This window comes from Macaca fascicularis, chromosome 1 (genome assembly GCF_037993035.2).
Source record: "Macaca fascicularis isolate 582-1 chromosome 1, T2T-MFA8v1.1".
NCBI classification, from domain to species: domain Eukaryota; kingdom Metazoa; phylum Chordata; class Mammalia; order Primates; family Cercopithecidae; genus Macaca; species Macaca fascicularis.
This window is the reverse complement of record NC_088375.1, coordinates 4,808,882-4,829,276: the sequence shown is the minus strand read 5'-3', so window position 1 is coordinate 4,829,276 and position 20,395 is coordinate 4,808,882. Positions and strand designations below refer to the sequence as shown.

The 20,395-nt window shown below is 44.0% G+C and overlaps 1 protein-coding gene across 1 annotated transcript in view; it reads left to right on the top strand.

Annotated features, from left to right (window-relative positions):
* SPMIP3 (sperm microtubule inner protein 3) overlaps nucleotides 1-20,025 on the top strand; it is a 41,025-nt gene extending 21,000 nt beyond the window's left edge. Inside the window, exons 3-5 of the mRNA XM_065541001.2 lie at nucleotides 1,560-1,655; nucleotides 5,920-6,092; nucleotides 19,335-20,025. Coding sequence (XP_065397073.1) covers nucleotides 1,560-1,655; nucleotides 5,920-6,092; nucleotides 19,335-19,453 — 388 coding nt within the window. The 3' untranslated portion in view covers nucleotides 19,454-20,025. The remainder of the gene's footprint in view (nucleotides 1-1,559; nucleotides 1,656-5,919; nucleotides 6,093-19,334) is intronic.
* Nucleotides 20,026-20,395: the final 370 nt, after the last annotated feature.

The following is a 20,395-nucleotide window of genomic DNA, read 5'->3' as shown; positions in this document are numbered from 1 at the left end:
AAAGGAAAAGCAATGTACTATAAAATGAGATGTATTTCTGGCCAGGCGCTGGCTCATGTCTGTAATCCCAGCACTTTGCTAGGCCGAGGTGGGCAGATCACTTGAGGTCAGGAGTTTGAGACCATCCTGGCCACCATGGTGAAACGCATCTCTTCTCAAAACACAAAAATTAGCCTGATGTGGTGGTGGGCACCTGTAATCCCAGCTACTCGGGAGGCTGAGGCAGGAGAATAGCTTGAACTCAGGAGGCAGAGGTTGCAGTGAGCCAAGATCGGGCCACTGCACTCCAGCCTGGGTGACAGAGTGAGACTCCATCTCAAAATAAATAAATTAATTAAATAAATTAAAATAGGTGTATTTTAAAGCATAAAACCTGTGCACCATTGCCCTCCAGCCTGGTCTCCCTCAGCCCCGCTGTATTCCAGTTGTACCACCCACCCTTGTCCCACTCCCTCTTACGTTCACCCCACAGAAGCACTCCCTCCCAGTCCCCACATGTTAGCTCAGTGATGCTCCCAAAACACCTCAAAATTCAGCCTCCAGACAGGGCTCGAGTCCCCCTCCCCGGCTTGCAAGCACCTCGTGCTTTGACATCACAGCGCTGCTTCACATTTAGTCTTTACAGACTTATTGTTACAGTTAAAAAAAAAGATGAAATTTTGTAAACATCAAAAATAAAAAAATACAGTATGATGAGCCCCCATTTACCAATTCCTACATTTCTTTTATTATTTTTGTTTTTATTTATTTTTTTCAGACAGAGCCCTCCATTTACGGATTCCCACATTTCTCGTTTTTCTTTGTTTGTTTGTTTTTGTTTTTTGTGAGACAGGGTTTCACACTGTTGCCCAGGCTGGAGTACAGTGGCACAGTCTCAGCTCACTGCAACTTCTGCTTCCCAAGTTCAAGCAATTCTCCTGGCTCAGCCTTCCCAGTAGCTGGGATTACAGGCATGTGCCACCATGTCCAGCTAATTTTTTGTATTTTTAGTAGAGACCGGGTTTCACCATGTTGGCCAGGTTGGTCTCGAACTCCTGAGCCCAAGTGATCCGCCCAACTTGGCCTCCCAAGGTGCTGGGATTACAGGTGTCCATGGCGCCCAGCCCAATTCCCACATTTCAACCGTTATCAACATTTGCCCCACTGGTTTTATTTTTCTTTTATTTTTCTTTTCATTTAACTTTATTTTATTCCAGAAATATGCTTGCCCACCTGCTGGTTTTGTATATCCACTTATTTCTTTTTTCCTAATATTTTGAACTTAATACCTGATACACTAAATATTTCCTTATGAATCCTGAACATAAATAACATTTTATTACAGATGCAGGAGGTTGTGGTGGGAGGAGGGAGGCCTGCAAGGCCCATACACTCAGCTATGGTAGAAAAGGGTTCGTTATGCATGAAAAAGACTCTTACCAGGAAAGTCCATGGGTTTTGGGGGCTCAGTGCCAGGAACTGGGGACAAAGACCAAATACGTTTTGTATTATGCCGCAGCTGGCATTCTTCTGGAATGAACTAATTGTAAGAACGGCTTTCTTCTCACTTTCTGCTCTAGTATATTCATTGCTCACCAAGGAAGAGACCTGCAAGGCTATTACCCTGGGCAGCTGGCAAGACTCCATTTTGATCATAGTGCAAAGAGAGCTCCCAGGTGAGACACCCTCCTCAGTCTCAATTTCCAAGAATGTCATGAAAGTTACAATGATAAAAAGTGGTGGGCAGGGGGAAGATACACTACTCCTCATAATAATGATGACAGCAAAAATAAGTATTATTTAGTGGATAGAAGAGGTTTGGAAGGAAATATACCAAATTGTTAATTTTTTTTTTAATGAGTGGTGACATTATTCTTACTTTATATCTTACTGTTTTGAGACAAGGTCTCGCTCTGTTGTCCAGGCTGGAGTGCAGTGGCAAGATCTTGGCTCACCACAACCTCCACCTCCCAGGTTCGAGCAATTCTCGTGCCTCAGCCTCCCCAGTAGCTGAGACTACAGGCACACGTTACCACATCCAGCTAATTTTTTTGTATTTTTAGTAGAGATAGGGATTCACCATGTTGGCCAGGCTGGTCTCAAACTCCTGGCCTCAAGTGATCCACCCACCTTGGCCTCCCAAAGTGCTGGGTTTACAGGCATGAGCCACTGCACCCAGCCCATCGGCACTTTGACCTTATTTTATAGTTAGAGGAGGCTGGAAACCACAGGGGTTAAAAGCAGCAAGTAGAATAAATTACAAAATGTTTGACTTTGGGCAATTTTCATTTCTTATCCACGTATCAATTGCCTTATCTATTAAATAAAATAACTGGAGTGACATTCCAGAGCACTGTAAGCACTCGACGTATGTTTGCTATCCTTTGACTCAACATCTAGTATATATTACACATTTCTCTTAATTGCCTGTGACATAGTCGGCTCCTGGGTATCCTCCATGCAAGAAGGGAGCCACAGCATGTGTGGCTTCAAACAGCGCAGAGTCTAAATGTAATCGATGATCAAACAAGAAGTAGCTTTAAGGGCCATTCTGTTTTAATTAGATGAATGAAGTGGAGCTCAGAGAGGTGACATGTTTGGCCTGGGGTCACCCCGTTAGTTGGTATAAAAGTTGGGCTTGGTGGCCGGGCACGGTGGCTCATTCCTGTAATCCTAGCACTTGGGAGGCCGAGGTGGGTAGACCACCTGAAGTCAGGCGTTCAAGACCAGCCTGACCAACATGGAGAAACCCTCTCTCTACTAAAAATACAAAATTAGCTGGGCGTGGTGGTGGGTGGTGCATGCCTGTAATCCCAGCTACTCAGGAGGCTGAGACAGGAGAATCACTTGAATCCGGGAGGCAGAGGTTGCAGTGAGCCAAGATCACACCATTGCACTCCAGCCTGGGCAACAAGAGCGAAACTCAAACAAACAAACAAAAAAAAGTTGGGCTTGAATCCATTTACATTTTCTGGTTCCCAGTTCAAGACTGTTTGTTCTAACTCAAATCCATACTATATTAAACCAGTAGGGCTATGTTTTCTGTCAGAGGATAGACAAGAAAGGAAATGATAGACCCCCACTGCCAGAGCTGCTCATGGCCCAACTCCACAGGACACCCTCCACGTTGTGTGAACCCTGACATCGCTCTCCTCCACTTCCCACCGCCACCTCGCCTGGCACCCAAATATCAGTCCTACCAGAGGACGGCTCAATTAAAGGGAACCTTGATCTGAAAGACTTGTGCCTGCCCAAGGTTAGCCTTAAGTGGAAAACTCAATGCAAATGTCAGTCTATGAGCTCATTAAGCTTCTAGTTAAGAAGAGAAAAGAAGACAAGCAAAACAAAACAACAACTAGGAAATAATGACGTTGGCAGGATGAGACCTAAGTTCAGCTCTTGTAGTCATGGTATAACTTGATAGGTGTCTAACGGCTTACCTTCCCCAGATATATTCCTCCACCAACTTGATGTCCTTCAGTATTGGAGTCCTTCCTTTGAGTGAAAGTCTTGTCTTCAGAAGGGCATTGATGTATTACTTGAAAAGGGAGAATATTCTGGTGCTAGAGAAACACCCAGTCAGAGGTAGAGGCAGGCTGGCAGTCCAGCAGAGGCAATCTAGGAGCAGTCACCAGGGCCTGGTTCGGCACTCAGAGCCATCAGTGACACAGAAGTGACTAGATTGGTAGTGATGGTCACACAGAATCCGAATTCACAAGAGACTGATGCATTCCCCAGGCCGCTAATGTTTTGATTGACAGTGGGAGTCATTCTTTCGTAGGAAAAGGAGGACCCTCACCATCATTTAAGGCACCTACTTTACAAGGTCACGTACCTGATAAGCATGAAATAAGAACAAGTGGAGGTGGGTGGGTATTCTCAATGATTCTTTAGGCCCATCCACAACAGAGCACCTTCCAATCATCCAGCATCTCAACCCGTTCAGTACCCCATGAGCATGGTCAGATGCTTGCTCTTGCTTTTTCTGAACGTCAGGCACAGCCACTCCATTCTTAAAGTCCAAGAGCACACTCTTTCTTAAAGAAGGCCCGTCACAATCGAGGTTACCCAATCAGGCAAACATAACTCATGATGAAGCAGTCTTCGTCTCCTCTGTGACGCTGTGTGATTAGTTCACAGCGATAAACTCACAGAAGGCTATCACCCCCTTTAGATTTAGATGTTCCTAAATCTCAGCTAACACTTAATAGTTTTCACATCAACAGCAGCTCATCTCACCTATTTTATAGTTTAAAAACATAAACGTGTATGAGAACATTTAGAAAACATTCACAATCAAAAACTGAATGATTGAAAGTTACCCACAATATCATCACCCAAAGATAATCATGCAGAATCATCCAGATCTACATCAAAATAGGACGGGATGGGTATTTTGAAACCTTTTTATTTTTGGTAATAGCTGCATTGAGATAATCCACATACCATATGATTTATCCATTTAATTCAATTGAATGAATTCAATTCAATTCAATTCAATGCATAATTCAACTGAAACCTTTGTTTAAACATGTATTGTGGGCTTTTTTCCATTTCAAAAGTTATAATCCTACTACGTCATCCTTTTTTTTTTTTTTTTAAGATGAGTCTCGCTCTTGTTGCCCAGGCTGGAGTTCAGTGGCGCAATCTCAGCTCACTGCAACCTCTGCCTTTGGGTTCAAGTGATTCTCCTGCCTCAGCCTCCCATGTAGCCAGGATTACAGGTGACCACCATCCCGCTCAGCTAATTTTGTATTTTTAGTAGAGACGGGATTCACCATGTTGGCCAGGCTGGTCTTGAACTCCTGACCTCAGGTGATCTGCCAACCTCGGCCTCCCAAAGTGCTGGGATTACAGGCATGAGCCACCACATCCAGCCGTACAGCATCATTTTTAATGGTGGCGTGGCATTCCCACATATTTCTGTGTCATTGTCTAAATAATTTCCTATTTTTTTACATGCAAGCTGTCCCACTCTTTTTATTATCATAAAAACACTTGGACAAGCATTCTTAGAGCTAAGTCTTTGTTGACATCCTAATTGTTGGGACAAAATATGTGCAGATTTTCAAGGTCTTGATATATATCACCAAAGCTGGGCCAGTGAAAGTACACTGCCACAAACGATATTTTGCCATTACATTTTAGTTGTTCTTTGCTTTTCTTTTCCAGAGGATACCTATTTGAACAGGGGTACAGGAAGGTTATAACTGATTTCAAGTCCATCAAACCCCAAGAGGCACATAGTGGTTAGTCTAACCAGATGTATTGATTCCTATTTTATTTTATTTTATTTTATTTTATTTCTTTGAGACAGGGTCTTGCTCTGTCACCCAGGCTGTGTCTCGGCTCTCTGTGACCTCTGCCTCCTGGGCTCAAGGGATCCTCCTACCTAAGCCTCCCTAGTAGCTGGGATTACAGGTGTACACCACCACACTTGGCTACTTTTTGTATTTTTTTTGTAGAGACGGGTTTTCGCCATGTTGCCCAGGCTGGCCTCGAACTCCTGAGCGCAAGCGATCTGCCCCCATCAGCCTCCAAAAATGTTGGGATTACAGGCGTGAGCCACCACACCAGGCCTGCACTGGTTCCTTGAAGCAACAAACATCCACAGAACAGTTACACTGGGAAAGGGCACCAGGGACCTTGGAGCGCGGGGAGTGGCTGTGCATGGGCAGATCTAGTGGAGAGTGTGATATGCATCACCTCCTAGGACCTGTCATTGGAGAGAAGGAGGGATGCTAAAGGGAAGAACACAGAACAGAAGTCCCTGAACCATCTACTACAGCTTTGCCAGGGCTGGTCGTAGAGCTATGGGAGTCTTGTCAATACTCTCTTGTTAGCCTCATGGCCATTTCCAGGGAATGGATTCCAGCTGGTAAGAAAATGGACGGCTTTTTCCTACTGGGTTTTCAGCAAACTGTTTCTATTTCCATTTAGACCGCTCATAGACTTGACAATTCCACCCAAGAGAAAATATCACTATCAGCCTCAATTAGACCAACAAACGCTCATTCGATACATTTGCTTTCGAAGACATTCAAAGCCTGCTGAGCCGTGGTACAAAGAAACCACTTACCAAAGAGACTATTCTCTGCCGTTCTATGAGATTGGTAAGTCAGGCCAACCGCTCTTAACTCTCTGAGATTAACCTTGCCTGGGCCACAGATCAGCATCTCCCATGGGCTCGCTGTCTCAGGGAGCCTGTTTGGGACCAGTCGAGTTGGAGGCATGGATATGTGTGTGTGTTTCTGCGTGCAGGAAGAATTGAGGGGGCCTCCCAAGGCGCCTCCCTATCTAGCTCCCTGCAGAGGAGACTTCAGGGATGAAAATGCATATATCCTTTTTAACACGCAGTCTCAAGTCTGACCACTCTTTTCTTTTTTTTAAATTAGACACAGGGTCTTGCTATGTTGCCCAGGCTGGCCTTGAACTCCCGGCCTAAAGCAATCCTCCTGACTCAGTCTCCTGAGTGGCTGAGACTACAGGCATAAGTCACTGCACCCAGCTAATTGCTTAATTCTTTTTTGTAGAGATGAGGGTCTCACTATGTTGCCCAAGCTGGCCTCAAACTCCTGACCTCAAGTGATCCTCCCGCCTCAGCTTCTCAAAGTGCTGGGATTACAGGTGTGAGCCACCACACCTGGTCTTCACTGAGTCCCTTGTCACATAACAAAGTCATTATTGTGCCTAAACATAGTGTTAACGGAACTTTTCTTATTCCCGATTTCAAACTTTACAACAATGATTTGACATTTGGAGGTATGCTTCAGACATTCTAAGTTCCCCTTGTAATATGTGAGGCTGCAGCATGTAAAAAAATACTGAAAGGGGGCTGGGCATGGTGGCTCCTGCCTGTAATCCCAGCAATTTGGGAGGCTGAGGCAGGCAGATCACCTGAGGTCAGGAGATTGAGACCAGCCTGCCCAACATGGAGAAACCCCATCTCTACTAAAAATACAAAATTAGCCAGGCTTGGTGGTGCATGCCTGTAATCCCAGCTACTCGGGAGGCTGAGGCAGGAGAATCTCTTGAAACCAGGAGGCAGAAGTTGCCGTGAGCTGAGATTGTGCCATTGCACTCCAGCCTGAGCAACAGGAGCAAAACTCCATCTCAAATAAATTAAATAAATACTGAAAGGGACTGAGGCTCCCGACATACAGGACCTTGGGGGGGGACATGTAGACACCAATTTAAACATTGTTGTGTTCCTGCTGTCACTGGTGCTTTGAATTTTAGTTCTTGGGATGAATTACTTCATTGACAGACTTTTTTTTTTTTTTGAAATGGAGTCTCACGCTGTCGGCCAGGCTGGGGTGCAGTGGCACCATCTGGGTTCACTGCAACCTCTGCCTCCTGGGTTCAAGTGATTCTCCTGCCTCAGCCTCCCGAGTAACTGGGATTACAGGCCCACACCACCATGCCTGGCTAATTTTTGTATTTTTGGTGGAGACGGGTTCTCACGCTGTTGGCCAGGCTGGTCTCGAACTCCTGACCTGAAGTGATCTGCCTGCCTTGGCCTCCCAAAGTGCTGGGATGACAGGCGTGAGCCACTGCGCCTGGCCAACAGACTTTTAAAATGAGTAAACCTCAATATTTTGGAGGCTCTTACACTGTGGTAGGCACATATTTAGTCCTGAAAGCAGCTCCCTGAAGTCAAGTCCTACTATTTTCCCAATTTTACCGTAGGAAAAGCCAAGTCAGAGGCAGTTTATTAATGAGCCCCAGGTCACACAGCTAGGCGGTAGGAGAAGCAGAATTCAGCCCCAGGTCATTTCAAGCTGTGCTTGAAGATACACAGCCTCTGTCACACCTGAGTGTCACCTGTACTGCTATTTATTTAATAGTTTTCTTTAAAGAGAGTCACTTTCTATTTACTTAAAATACGGAATGCCTGGGCTGGGCCCCTGGGCCCCAGGGAATAGCAAATACAGCCATCAGGAAGAGCAGGACTGGGCGGGAGAAGTGGATCTTGGGGGAGTTGAGCCAAGGATAGGGGTAGCAATAGATGGAACCACCAGGGGAGCCAGGGGTTGCCAGCAGGGGTTTGGGATGAGAGGCTTCAAGCAGGGCAAAGCTGGGTTCTGGAGGCTCAGAGAAGATTGGAGCCTGACCACGTCGGGAGCTGAGGGACTGGGGAGGAGGCTGGAGCTGAGGTCAAGGTCACTGGGAAAGGAGGTGCTGGGAGGGTGTGCAGAGTGGTGGGGGTTGCTGTCCCAGGGGACCCTGGGGAGCATTGTGGCCATGGAAGCCAGAGATTCGTGGGACATGGGTTCGGGCTGAAGTATGAAGCTTGGGGCAGCAGAAGTTGCTGGGGATTGAGGAGGGGCTAAAAAGAAGGGATCAGAAAACGTCAGTGGGGTTCCCGTCCCCACAGAACTGGCTGAGCAGGTTGTCCTCTCAAGACCAACTGGGAGTTTGAAATCTGTTTCCTTTGCATGAGGAAATCCAGGTGGGCCTCCAGTTTCCAAAGTGACCTTCAACAGGACCTTCTTTGCAACTCCTCTGCTATGAGATCTCATAGACAGACAGACAAACAGATACAAAAGGCGTTCTCCCTTGCTTAGTTTAGAAAACAGTTTTTAATTCTTTCCAAACCTATGGAGCTAAATGAATTTTACAAAGCAATGAAATGCTTACCATCTACTATATATTGTGCCAGTTCATAGAAAGTCCAGGAGATGATTTCAGTCCTGCAGGGAACTCACAATCCAATTGGGAAGATGAAGCTTGGGGACTGACTAAATACCAAATAGGGGAGCAGGAGTTAAAAGATGAGGCCAGGCACGCTGGCTCACGCCTGTAATCCCAGCCCTTTGGGAGGCCAAAGCAGGAAGATTACCTGAGGTCAGAAGTTCGAGACCAGCCTGGCCAACATGGCAAAACCCTATCTCTACTAAAAAAATACAAAAATTAGCTGGGTGTGGGGCATGCACCTATAATCCCAGCTACCTGGGAGGCTGAGGCAGGAGAATCACTTGAACCCAGGGGGTGGGCGTTGTGGTGAGCTGAGATCGTGCCACTGCACTCCAGCCTGGGTGATCGAGACTCCGTCTCAAAAAAAAAATGAGATCACTGGGACCTAGAATAGCCAGAAGAGCAGCGTGCAGGAATGGGGACCGGAGCTGGGCCTTGATGGGTCAGGTGTGCACAGTGGAGAAGAAACAAGGACAGCAGAGATAGGGACCCTGAAACTAGGGACAGTGCACAGGATGGTGTGGCGTGTACGGGAGTGGAGAGGACTCCAGTGAGACGAATACTGGCTTGACTGGGCAGCGTAGAAGGGGCAGTGAAAGATGATATGCGGACTGGCAGAGTAGTAGGAGAGAATACTCGAACAGAAGAGCAGCTGAAGGAGTGTGGGAAGCTGAATTTGGACAACCAGAGCCATTGTAGGATCATAGTCAAGGGAGTGACCCAATCAGCTTTAGAGGACATGAGTCTATCAGTTCCGCTCAGGATGGGTTGGAGAAGGCATGGACTGCAGGTGAGAAGAGCAGCTCACTGTGGCAGTGATACAGTGTGAACGGCATGAAGCATTGGACAGGATCCAGGCATCGCAACACTGCAGGCCTGGAGCATTCTAGCTACGTGGTGTTGGGCAACGTACTTAGCTTCTCTGAACCTTTTTGCTCCTCTGTAAGATGAAGAATCAAAGTCTACCATTGAGGATAGCTGTTAGGATTTAAGGATGTCTGCCATGTGCCTAGAACCGCGCTAAGTGGCATACTCACACACACGTACGTGTACACACTCCTCGCTGCAATTAGTGGTAACAGTCCCCGTGAACTAGGTAGTAGTAGAATTATTGTTAGCCCCATCTAGCAGAAGAGGAAACAGGCTTTGAGACTTTAAAAACTCTACTCAAGCAAGTAGCTGGTAAGTCATCAGTCCAGCCCAAGCGGAGATATGTTACCCTCCAAAGCCCACGCTTTTCAATTAAATGAGGGAGGTTTCAGGGGAAATGGAAAGAAGACTCATATGGCAGAGCATTTGGAGTGAAAAAGGACAGTGCGAACAGAAAAAGAAACGGAGAGAAATGAAAGACAACTCTGTACCCTCTCATTTGTGCAAAATCGGTGATGCTTCTGATAGAAAGAATGGATTGAGGCAGAAGAGATGCAGTCAACTTGGGATCTAGGGACAATTAAAAACACAGTACCAGAAAGTGGTGCAGCCTGGGGACCATAAGAGGAGAAACAGCTTCAGACAGTCCCCTATTTAGTGAGGTTTGCAGCTGGACCAATTCTAGAGATGATTTTTATTTATATATTCACCCTTCATTTATTGAATTATGGATTGAATGTCTATTTGTTATCTATTGCTGAGTAACAAATCATTCCAAAATGTAGTGACTGAAAACATTAATGATGATTTTTTTTTTTAAATGTTCTCATGGTTTCTGTGGGTAGGAATTTGAGAACTGCTCAGTTGGGCATTCTGGCTCAGGGTCTCTCTTAAGGTTTCGGTCAGATGTCAGTGGGGGCTGCAGTCTTGCCTGAAGGCTTGACTGGGGCTGGAGGATCCACCTCCAAGGGGGCCCACACACGTGATTGCTGAGGTGGTGCTCGCTGTTGGCTGGAGACCTCAGTGCCTTTCCATGTGGGTCTCTCCATGGGGCTGTGCGAGTGTCCTGACAGCATGGCAGTTAGCTTCCCTTAGACAGAGCAATCTGAGACCACGGTGGAAACCTCAATGCTTTTTATGACCCAGGCTCAAAAGTCACACACTGACACTTCTTGGTCAGGCACAGTGGCTCATGCCTGTAATCCCAACACTTTGGAAGGCCAAGGCAGACAGATCACCTGAGGCCAGGAGTTCGAGACCAGCCTAGCCAACGTGGTGAAACCCCGTCTCTACTAAAAATACAAAAATTAGCCAGACATGGTGGTGAATGCCGGTAATCCCAGCTACTCAGGAAGATGAGGCAGGAGAAACGTTTGAACCCAGAAGGTGGAGGTTGCAGTGAGTTGAGGTCATGCCACTGCACTCCAGCCTGAGTGACAGAGCAAGACTCTGTCTCAAAAAACAGAAAACAAAAGTCATACACTGTCACTTCTGATGTATCCTGTTAGTCACAGACAGTCAGCTCTAAAGCAATGTGCAGAGGATTACACAAGGCATGAATACCAGGGGGCGAGAATCACTGGGGTCCGTGCTGGAAGCTGGTGACCCCAGTATGATTTAGTTGTTTGTTGAGCAACTATTATGAACCAGACACTGCCATCTGCCGAGTACAGTGACCAGGGAAGACAAGATACCTGCTTCCGCAGAGCTGACATTCTGGTGGGGGATATAGATCATAGACAAGTGCATTTTTTTTTCAAATCATAGATTGTGGTAGTGCTATATGGGAAATAAGCAGGGAGATGAGGATAGCTAAAGGAAGTTACTTTAAATAGGGCAGTCAGGGAAAATGTCTATGCAATTTTAGCTGAGCCCTGAAAAATAAGAATGAGTCATATAAAGGGCATTTCAGGCAAAAGTAACAGTAAGTGCAAAAGCCTGGAAGCTGGGAAGGGCTTGGCATATTTGAGGAACAGAAAGGAGACCAGTGTCATTTGGTGGGTAACGAGTTAAGAGGGATCAGGCAACTGGATTTTATTCTAAGAGCAATAGTAAGACATTGAAGGATTTTTAACAGAAGAGTGACATCTTATATTTTAACAGCATTATTTGTATTACTCTGGCTGCGGGTTTTTTTTTTTTTTTTTTTTTTGAGATGGAGTGTTGCTCTGTCGCCCAGGCTGCAGTGCGGTGGCACAATCTCAGCTCACTGCAACCTCCACCTCCTGGGTTCAAGCAATTCTCGTGCCTCAGCCTCCCAAGTAGCTGGGACTACAGGCGCGTGCCACCAGGCCCGGCTAATTTTTGTATTTTTAGTAGAGGTGCGGTTTCACCATGTTGGACAGGATGGTCTCAATCTCTTGACCTCGTGATCTGCCTGCCTCAGCCTCTCAAAGTGCTGGGATTACAGGCGAGAGCCACCGCGCCCGCCCTCTGGCTGCTGTTAAGACACTGTTTGGAGGGGAAAATGGAGGGGAAACATTTCGCAGGCAGACCACTGAGAAACAATTTAGTAGGTTAGACCAGAGATGATGGTGCCTGGGACCAGCAGGGAAGATAAAGAGGAGTAAATGGATTCCAGAGATATTTTGGGGATGGCATCAACTGGACTTGGTATATATTTGATGCCAAGAACACTTTCACTTACTCATACGTATCCCTTCAGTAAATAATTTGAAGGCCTATTTAAGTGCCAGTCAATGTGCCAGGTTTTAGCAATACCACGTGAAGCAAAAATAGACACAAGATTTCTACACTCAATAACCATGGATGGGTGTGGTGGCTCATGCCTGTAATCCCAGCACTTTGGGGGACCGAGGTGGGAGGATAGCTTGAGGACAGGAGTTTGAGACCAGCCTGGGTGACACAGTGAGAACCCACTTCTACAGAAGACATTTAAAAATTAACTGGGCGTAGTGGCCCCTGTAGTCCAAGCTACTTAGGAGGCTGAGTCAGGAGGATTACTTGAGCCCAGGAGTTTGGGGCTGCATGAGCTATGATTATACTACTGCACTCCAGCCTGGGCAACATAGCAAGACCCCAACTCTAAAAAATAAATAACTGTAAATAATCATAAAAGTCTACCTGCCTTAAATGCTATGAAGCAGAGTTTATATGGGGTATAGTAAGCCAGAGAAAGCTTCCCTTAGGAAATGATGAGCCAAGTGCTGAAGGATAAGCTAAAAGTTAACTGGGCAAAGAGTGGGGAAACAGGTTCACAGAGAGTACAGCATGTGCAAAGGCCCTGTGGCAGGAAGGAGCATGACACGTTTGAGGAACTAAAAAAAATAAGGGTGTGCTGGAGTATAGAAATCAGGAGGGATCATGGAGCAGGGTGTGGTGGAGGGACGGCAAGACCAGAGTAAGAAAGAGGTTACAGGTCATATTCAGGGTTTGGCCTCTAGTCTGAGAATAAGGGGAAACTGTTGAAAAGTTTTAAGAAGGGCAGAAGTAATGGTTACAATTTCATTTTGTGAGGGATAAAAGACTACAAACTGGGTTCAGTGTATACTGCTTGGGTGATGGGTGTACCAAAACCTTACAAATCACCACTAAAGAGCTTACCATGTAACCAAATACCATCTGTTCCTCCCAAACCTATGGAAATAAAAAATTTTTTAAAATTCATTTTGAAAATGTTACTCTAACTGTGAAGAAGAAAAGGAGGGGCAGGGTGGGGAGCAGCATGGGGCGAAGATTGAATGTGGAGAGTCAGGAGGAAATTGCAGTGGTTAAAGTTTTTTTCTTTTTTTGAGACAGGATCTCCCTCCCATTGTCCAGGCTGGAGTGCAGTGGTGCAATCTCGGCTCACGGCAGCCTTGACAGCCCAGGCTCAAGTGATCCTCCTACCTCAGCCCCCCGAGTAGCTGGGACTACAGGCACGTGCCACCACACCCAGCTACTTTTTGTATTTTTTGTAGAGACAGGGTCTCACTATGTTGCCCAGGCTGGTCTCAAACTCCTGGGTTCAAGCAATCCACCCGCCTCAGCCTCCCAAAGTGCTCGTATTACAGGCATGAGCCACCACACCTGGCCAGGTTAAAGATTCTTAATTTTGGTTACATTGCTTGGAGTTTTAAAAAATCTGGACACCCAGGCTATACCCAATACCAATTAAATCAGGATCTCTGGGTGGGGTGGTAAAGCGGGGGTCCCAGGCATCAATCGTTTTTAAAACTCCCCAGATAGATCTAATTAAACTAAAGAGCTTCTGCACAGCAAAAGAAACTACCATCAGAGTGAACAGGCAACCTACAGAATGGGAGAAAATTTTTGCAATCTACTCATCTGACAAAGGGCTAATATCCAGAACCTATAAAAAACTCAATAAAATTTACAAGAAAAAAACAAACAACCCCATCAAAAAGTGGGCAAAGGATATAAACAGACAGTTCTCAAAAGAAGACATTCATACAGCCAACAGACACATGAAAAAATGCTCATCATCACTAGCCATCAGAGAAATGCAAATCAAAACCACAATGAGATACCATCTCACACCAGTTAGAATGGCAACCATAAAAAAATCAGGAAACAACAGGTGCTGGAGAGGATGTGGAGAAATAGGAACACTTTTACACTGTTGGTGGGACTGTAAACTAGTTCAACCATTGTGGAAAACAGTGTGGTGATTCCTCAAGGATTTAGAACTAGAAATACCATTTGACCCAGCCATCCCATTACTGGGGATATACCCAAAGGATTATAAGTCATGCTGCTATAAAGACACATGCACACGTATGTTTATTGCAGCACTATTCACAATAGCAAAGGCTTGGAATCAACCCAAATGTCCATCAGTGACAGACTGGATTAAGAAAATGTGGCACATATACACCATGGAATACTATGCAGCCATAAAAAAGGATGAGTTCATGTCCTTTATAGGGACATGGATGCAGCTGGAAACCATCATTCTCAGCAAACTATCGCAAGAACAGAAAACCAAATACCACATGTTCTCACTCATAGGTGGGAATTGAACAATGAGATCACTTGGACACAGGAAGGGGAACATCACACACCGGGTCCTATTGTGGGGAGAGGGGAGGTGGGAGGGATAGCATTAGGAGATATACCTAATGTAAATGACAAGTTAATGGGTGCAGCACACCAACATGGCACATGTATACATACATAACAAACCTGCACGTTGTGCACATGTACCCTAGAACTTAAAGTATAATAATGAAAAAAAAATTACATAGATCTATAAATTGAACAATTTAGTAACATATTGCTAAATTCGAAGTTATAAAATAACAATGGTTTTAAAGGTAAAAATTATATATGTGTTAAAAATTCTAGAAGAATAACAAAAATCTTATCAGTGATTATTTTTAGGAATAGATTGGAGGTAGTTTTTTTTCTCCTATCTGAATTGTCAAATTGTCAACTTTCTTACATAAAAAATATAATTATTAAAAAAAAAAAAAAAACTCCCCAGATAATTCCATAGCACAGCCAAGTTTGAGAAGCAGTGATTTAGGCAGCAGATGACGGGTGTTAGCAGTGTAATAGTTAGCAGATGTATCTACATTTGAGAGATGCATAGGTGGCAATGATTTTATAAACAACAACAGGCCGGCAAAGGGCTGGTCTGCAAGAGGCCTGACAAGGATTCCTTGGGGAAGAGTTTTTCACAGAATAAGAGAAAGAATATTAAGTTGTTTATCAAAGGTATAGGCTGTTTATCCTAACGATTTGGCCAGTGATTGTTTGTTTGTGATGGAGTCTCACTCTGTTGCCCAGGCTGGAGTGCAGTGGCATGATCTCAGCTCACCACAACCTCCGCCTCCCAGATTCAAGCGATTCTCCTTCCTCAGCCTCCCGAGTAGCTGGGATTACAGGTATCCGCCACCATACCTGGCTAATTTTTGTATTTTTAGTAGAGAAGAGGTTTCACCATGTTGGCCAAGCTGAACTCCTGACCTCAGGTGATCCACGCGCCTCGGCCTCCCAAAGTGCTGGGATTACAGGCGTGAGCTACCGTGCCCTGCCTAGATTTACAGGGCAGAAGATATATCTAGATTAGCAAGGATTTACATTTATGTTCAGTTCTCTGAGGTGTCTGATTAAATATAGACCATGATAGAGCATGGTTATTGCTTAAGAAATTCTTCCTCAGTTAAGGAAATTCTTTCTCAGTTAAGATTATTTCTCAGCACACATAATTTCATTGATTTCCTTAGGAAACATTTTTCGGGCACTGACTATGTGCAAGACACAGTGGAGGGTATGTAGAAGGCACTGTCCTCAGAGAATTTATAGCCTGGGAGGATAAGATGGCCCCTCGGTGGAAAGTTACCCTTGTATGACTCACCCTAGTGCCAAATAATTCAAATAACTCATTTTTCTGAAATAAAATATATGCCTTTACCGACAGCGTGACCCTTAGGCTCTCTGACCCTCAATATTCTCATCTGTGAAAAGAATAAAAATAGTATCTACCTAATAGAATTGAGATACCGATATAAAGAATTTAAGCATTGTGCCTGTATGTAATATTACTATGCCTTCAAAAATGTTAGTTACTATTAGTATTGAACAAGAATAAACGTGTCCCATAATCAATATCTGTAAAAGACCAATACAATGGAATTGCATATATCACTGAGATTAAGTTCTAAAATCGGTACACAAGGTAAAAATCATGCATGATCAAAGTTATCCTTGAAAAATATCTTAGACTGGCCAGGTGTGGTGGCTCACACCCGTAATCCCAGCACTTTGGGAGGCTGAGGTGGGTGGATCACTTGAGGTCAGGAGTTCGAGACCAGCTTGGCCAACATGGTGAAACCCTATCTCTACAAAACACACACACACACACACACACACACACACACACACACACACACACACACACAAATTAGCTCATGCCTGTAGTCCCAGCTACTCAGGAGGCTGAGGCAGGAGAATTGTTTGAACCCCAGGAGGCGGAGGTTGTAGTGAGCCAAGATTGCACCACTGCACTCCAGCCTGGGCAACAGAGTGAAACTCCATCTCAAACAAAAACAAACAAAAACTCTTGATTGTTAAAGAGTGATATTATATGAAATCATTAACGTATTTGGAATACATGGAATTCTCAGCAAGGTGGTTAAAGTTTCTCTGTGGTTATCAACTAATTGTTCATTTTATTTTCCAACAATGACTTTCAAAGGAGTCACCACCACAAATCCACGTGAACAATAATTACATTTTGTCAGATGATAAGGAAATCCAAAAAATCATTTCACACTTTCTTTCCATAGCATCCCCAATCTGTGTAGCACGTTTCAGAGTTGATAACACCCACGGTTCTTACAACATTGACTGTTGAGTTCACCTGGCTGAACTGTGTATGATTCAACCCATCGTACAGCCTACAAGGATCACGAAGAGTTGCTGAATGGAATTCCTCACACTTCTAAATCACTTTAATACATTTCCAGATATAGTGTAATTAGAAGGCCATCATTGCTATTTGACTCCATAAAAAACCTTGAAAAGTCATGTTGTTGCTGACTACAGACAGGATCACACTCGATTAAATCTAAAAATCCTCAAAGATTTCATTTCTAGTCATACTCCTTGGGCTAGTGAAATGTTATCCATTCTTAATATCCAGAAATGTTTATTTCTTGAGATACTGTTGAAGCACTAAGGAGTGTAGACTAGAACAATGAAGGATTAATGATTTTGGAGTCTGTTCTGTGTCAGATGCGGACTGTACCTCTTACAAGCGATGTATACTTGGGCAAATTAATCTTTTTGAGATGGCGATATCAGAGTACCACTGAGAATTACTCTAAATATTAGAGTAATGTAATAAACTCTAATATTCACCTAATAATATAATAAAGTTTTGTTACAATGCAGCCGGGTGCAATGGCTCACGCCTGTAATCCCAGCACTTTGGGAGACCAAGCTGGGCGGATCACTTGAGGTCGGAGTTCGAGACTAGCCTGGCCAACATAGCAAAACCCCATCTCTACTAAAAATACAAAAATTAGGGATGGTGGCAGACATCTGTAATCCCAGCTACTTTGCTGAGGCAGCAGAATCACTTGAACCCGAGAGGCGGAGGTTGCAGTGAGCCAAGATGGCACCTCTGCACTCCAGCCTGGACGACAGAGTAAGACTTCATCTGAAAAAAAAAAAAAAAAGTTTTTTTACAATTTGAAACACTAGGCTTTGGTTCCTTGAGCAATACTTGTATTAAAGTGAAGCCCTCTTTGAACTCTTATTTTCAGATAAGCAAAACTGTTAATGATTATAGATTAGAGGTTATAAAATACAAGGGAACACCAATGGGTATGAATTTAGCAATGGCAGTATCACCCAAGGTAGGAGAGATAAGACATGTGAAATCTCAAGTAAGACCAGTAGTTTTGAGTTCTGCCTCTGCCATTTCCTGGCTGTATGACCTTGGGCAATGTACTTGTCACTCTGTTGCTTCTGATAGCAAATGGGATGTTGAAACAGATTCAAGTTGAAGAAAGACCAGTTGAAAGTGTTTTCTTTGGCTGCTGTGTGGAGGTTGGGTTACAGCAGGAGTGTAAGGAAGAGGAAAGGATATCAGTGTTTTAGGTGAGAGTCCAGGTGGCCTGGGCCAGGGTGTGATGGGGGCGTGGAGAGAAGTAGGAAGTGAAAATTAATTGGATTTGGTTGGTGAGAGAGTGGTCAAGGGTGACTCCCAGGTTTCTGGTTTGTGTTATTATAAGTAACACAGAAGAATGGATGAACTTCATTGATTTCTTTGCTTTTCTCTTCTTTTTTTTTTTTTTTTTTTTTTTTTAAACTTTTGAGATGAAGTTTCCCTCTTGTTGCCCAGGCCAGAGCCCAGTGATGCAATCTCGGCTCACTGCAACCTCCGCCTTCCGGGTTCAAGCAATTCTCCTGCCTCAGCCTCCCGAGTAGCTGGAATTACAGGCACCTGCCACCACGCCCAGCTAATTTTTTGTATTTTTAGTAGAGATGGGATTTCACCATGTTGTCCAGGCTGGTCTCGAACTCCTGACCTCAAATGATCCCCCCGCCTCGGCCTCCCAAAGTGCTGGAATTACAGGCTTGAGCCACCACGCCTGACCTATTTTCTATTTGTCGTGATATCTATCATACCTGCAAAAAATGTTTTGTACATATCCAATTTAAAGAGTAATAATAAAAATACTTATTTATCCCTTAGGTCAGTTGTGAAAAATAATTTCCTAATATACTTAAAGCCTTTGAGTCTCCCATCCTTCTACCCAGACATACCCTCTATCCTGAATTTGTGTTAATCTTGCCTTTGCTATTGACTGTTTTTACCATATACATATCTATTCCCAAATAACATACTGATTGATTTTGTACGGTTTTTAACTTTGTTTATTCTGTTTTGGAGTTCATTGAACTTTTCTAATCCAAAGGTGTATAGTCAATAAAATTTGAAAAAACAAAGAAATCTCTGAAAAAAGAGAAAAAAGAATTCAGGGATGGCAGCAAGTGCAATCTGATACAAAATAATGCACTGGTAAGACTAAAAAGGTTTGGGGGTACAGAATGAAATGTCAACATGCAAATTTATGTAATTTATTTCATTTTATTTACATTTTGGCATAATTCAATAATATGCCTCTTAATCAGAGACTGAACCAAAAAAACAATAATTTGACTGAGTCCTTTTTCCCATATTTTAAGTGAATTCATTTGTCTTAAACCCCAAAAGTTATTTTGTTATTGTGCACAACTGCTAAAAGGACAGTGTGTTAAAAATTAGGAGCGAGTAGTCTTTAAATAAATCCTTAATTTGTTTTAAATTCCAGATTGGAACCAGAAATTAGCCACAGTTTCGCTGAATCCTCGACCACTTAATTCACTGCCAGAGCTCTACTGTTGTGAAGAGAGAGGCGGCTTTGAAAGAAATGCTTTTAAACTAAAATAACCATGGCATTTGAACAAAATAACGTTTGGCATTCTTAGGTGGCTCTTTTAGACTAAGTTAATGGCAGCAGAACTACTTTCAATTTAAGTGTGTATACAGATGGCTATAATCCTAAAATATTTACATGTTGCAAATTCTTTGCAGATTAAGTTGGTCAGCTTAGAACAAGGATTCAAGATCTATCCTTAAGAGAACTTGAATTTTAGCCCCACTCCCTCTTATTGCTGATGCTGGCAAGCTATCTTAGATTTAGGCCAATGGTTACACGTGGGATCAGGTAAGATCATTGAGTCTGCACAATAATTGCATCACTGTTGGGAAAAATAAAAAAAAAAAAAAACTGGGGGACTTGGCCAATTAGGAAGAAAACTAGCACTGGAGACCCTCAAGGGGCTCTGGATGGAGAAACCCAGGTGTAGTCTGGGGCTGCAGGGAGATGAAGAGGGTTAACTGAGAGTCTGTACACAGGAGTTAGTACCCTTATCTTGGCAGCAAGAAAGCCTGACAGCTAGGCATCAGCTCCTCAGGCAGAAAGCTAAAGGGTCTTCTCTAAGGAGAGGAAAGGATCCCAAGGAAAAAAACCTTACATTTGGCTTCTAGGGACCCCTGCCCTCCCCCAGTTCCCCAGCATACTGGTTAGCTCCCTCCTCACTCACTCCAAAGTAACACCTATCGATGGATAAACTTCTCCAAGAATGCAGAGTTCCATGTAGCTTTCCATCGCCTTAGTTTTAGATGTGAAGGGCTAATCAATGATCAAATGATAGGGTTCTCTAGAGAAACAGAATATGTGTATGTGTATATATATGAAATGAAGATTTGTTTTGATGGATTGGCTTGTGCAATTATGGAAGCTGAGAGTCCCAGGATCTGCCATCTGCAAGCTGGAAGCTCGTGAAAGCTGGTGTTGTGGTTCCAGTCCAAGTTCGAAGGTTGGGGAAC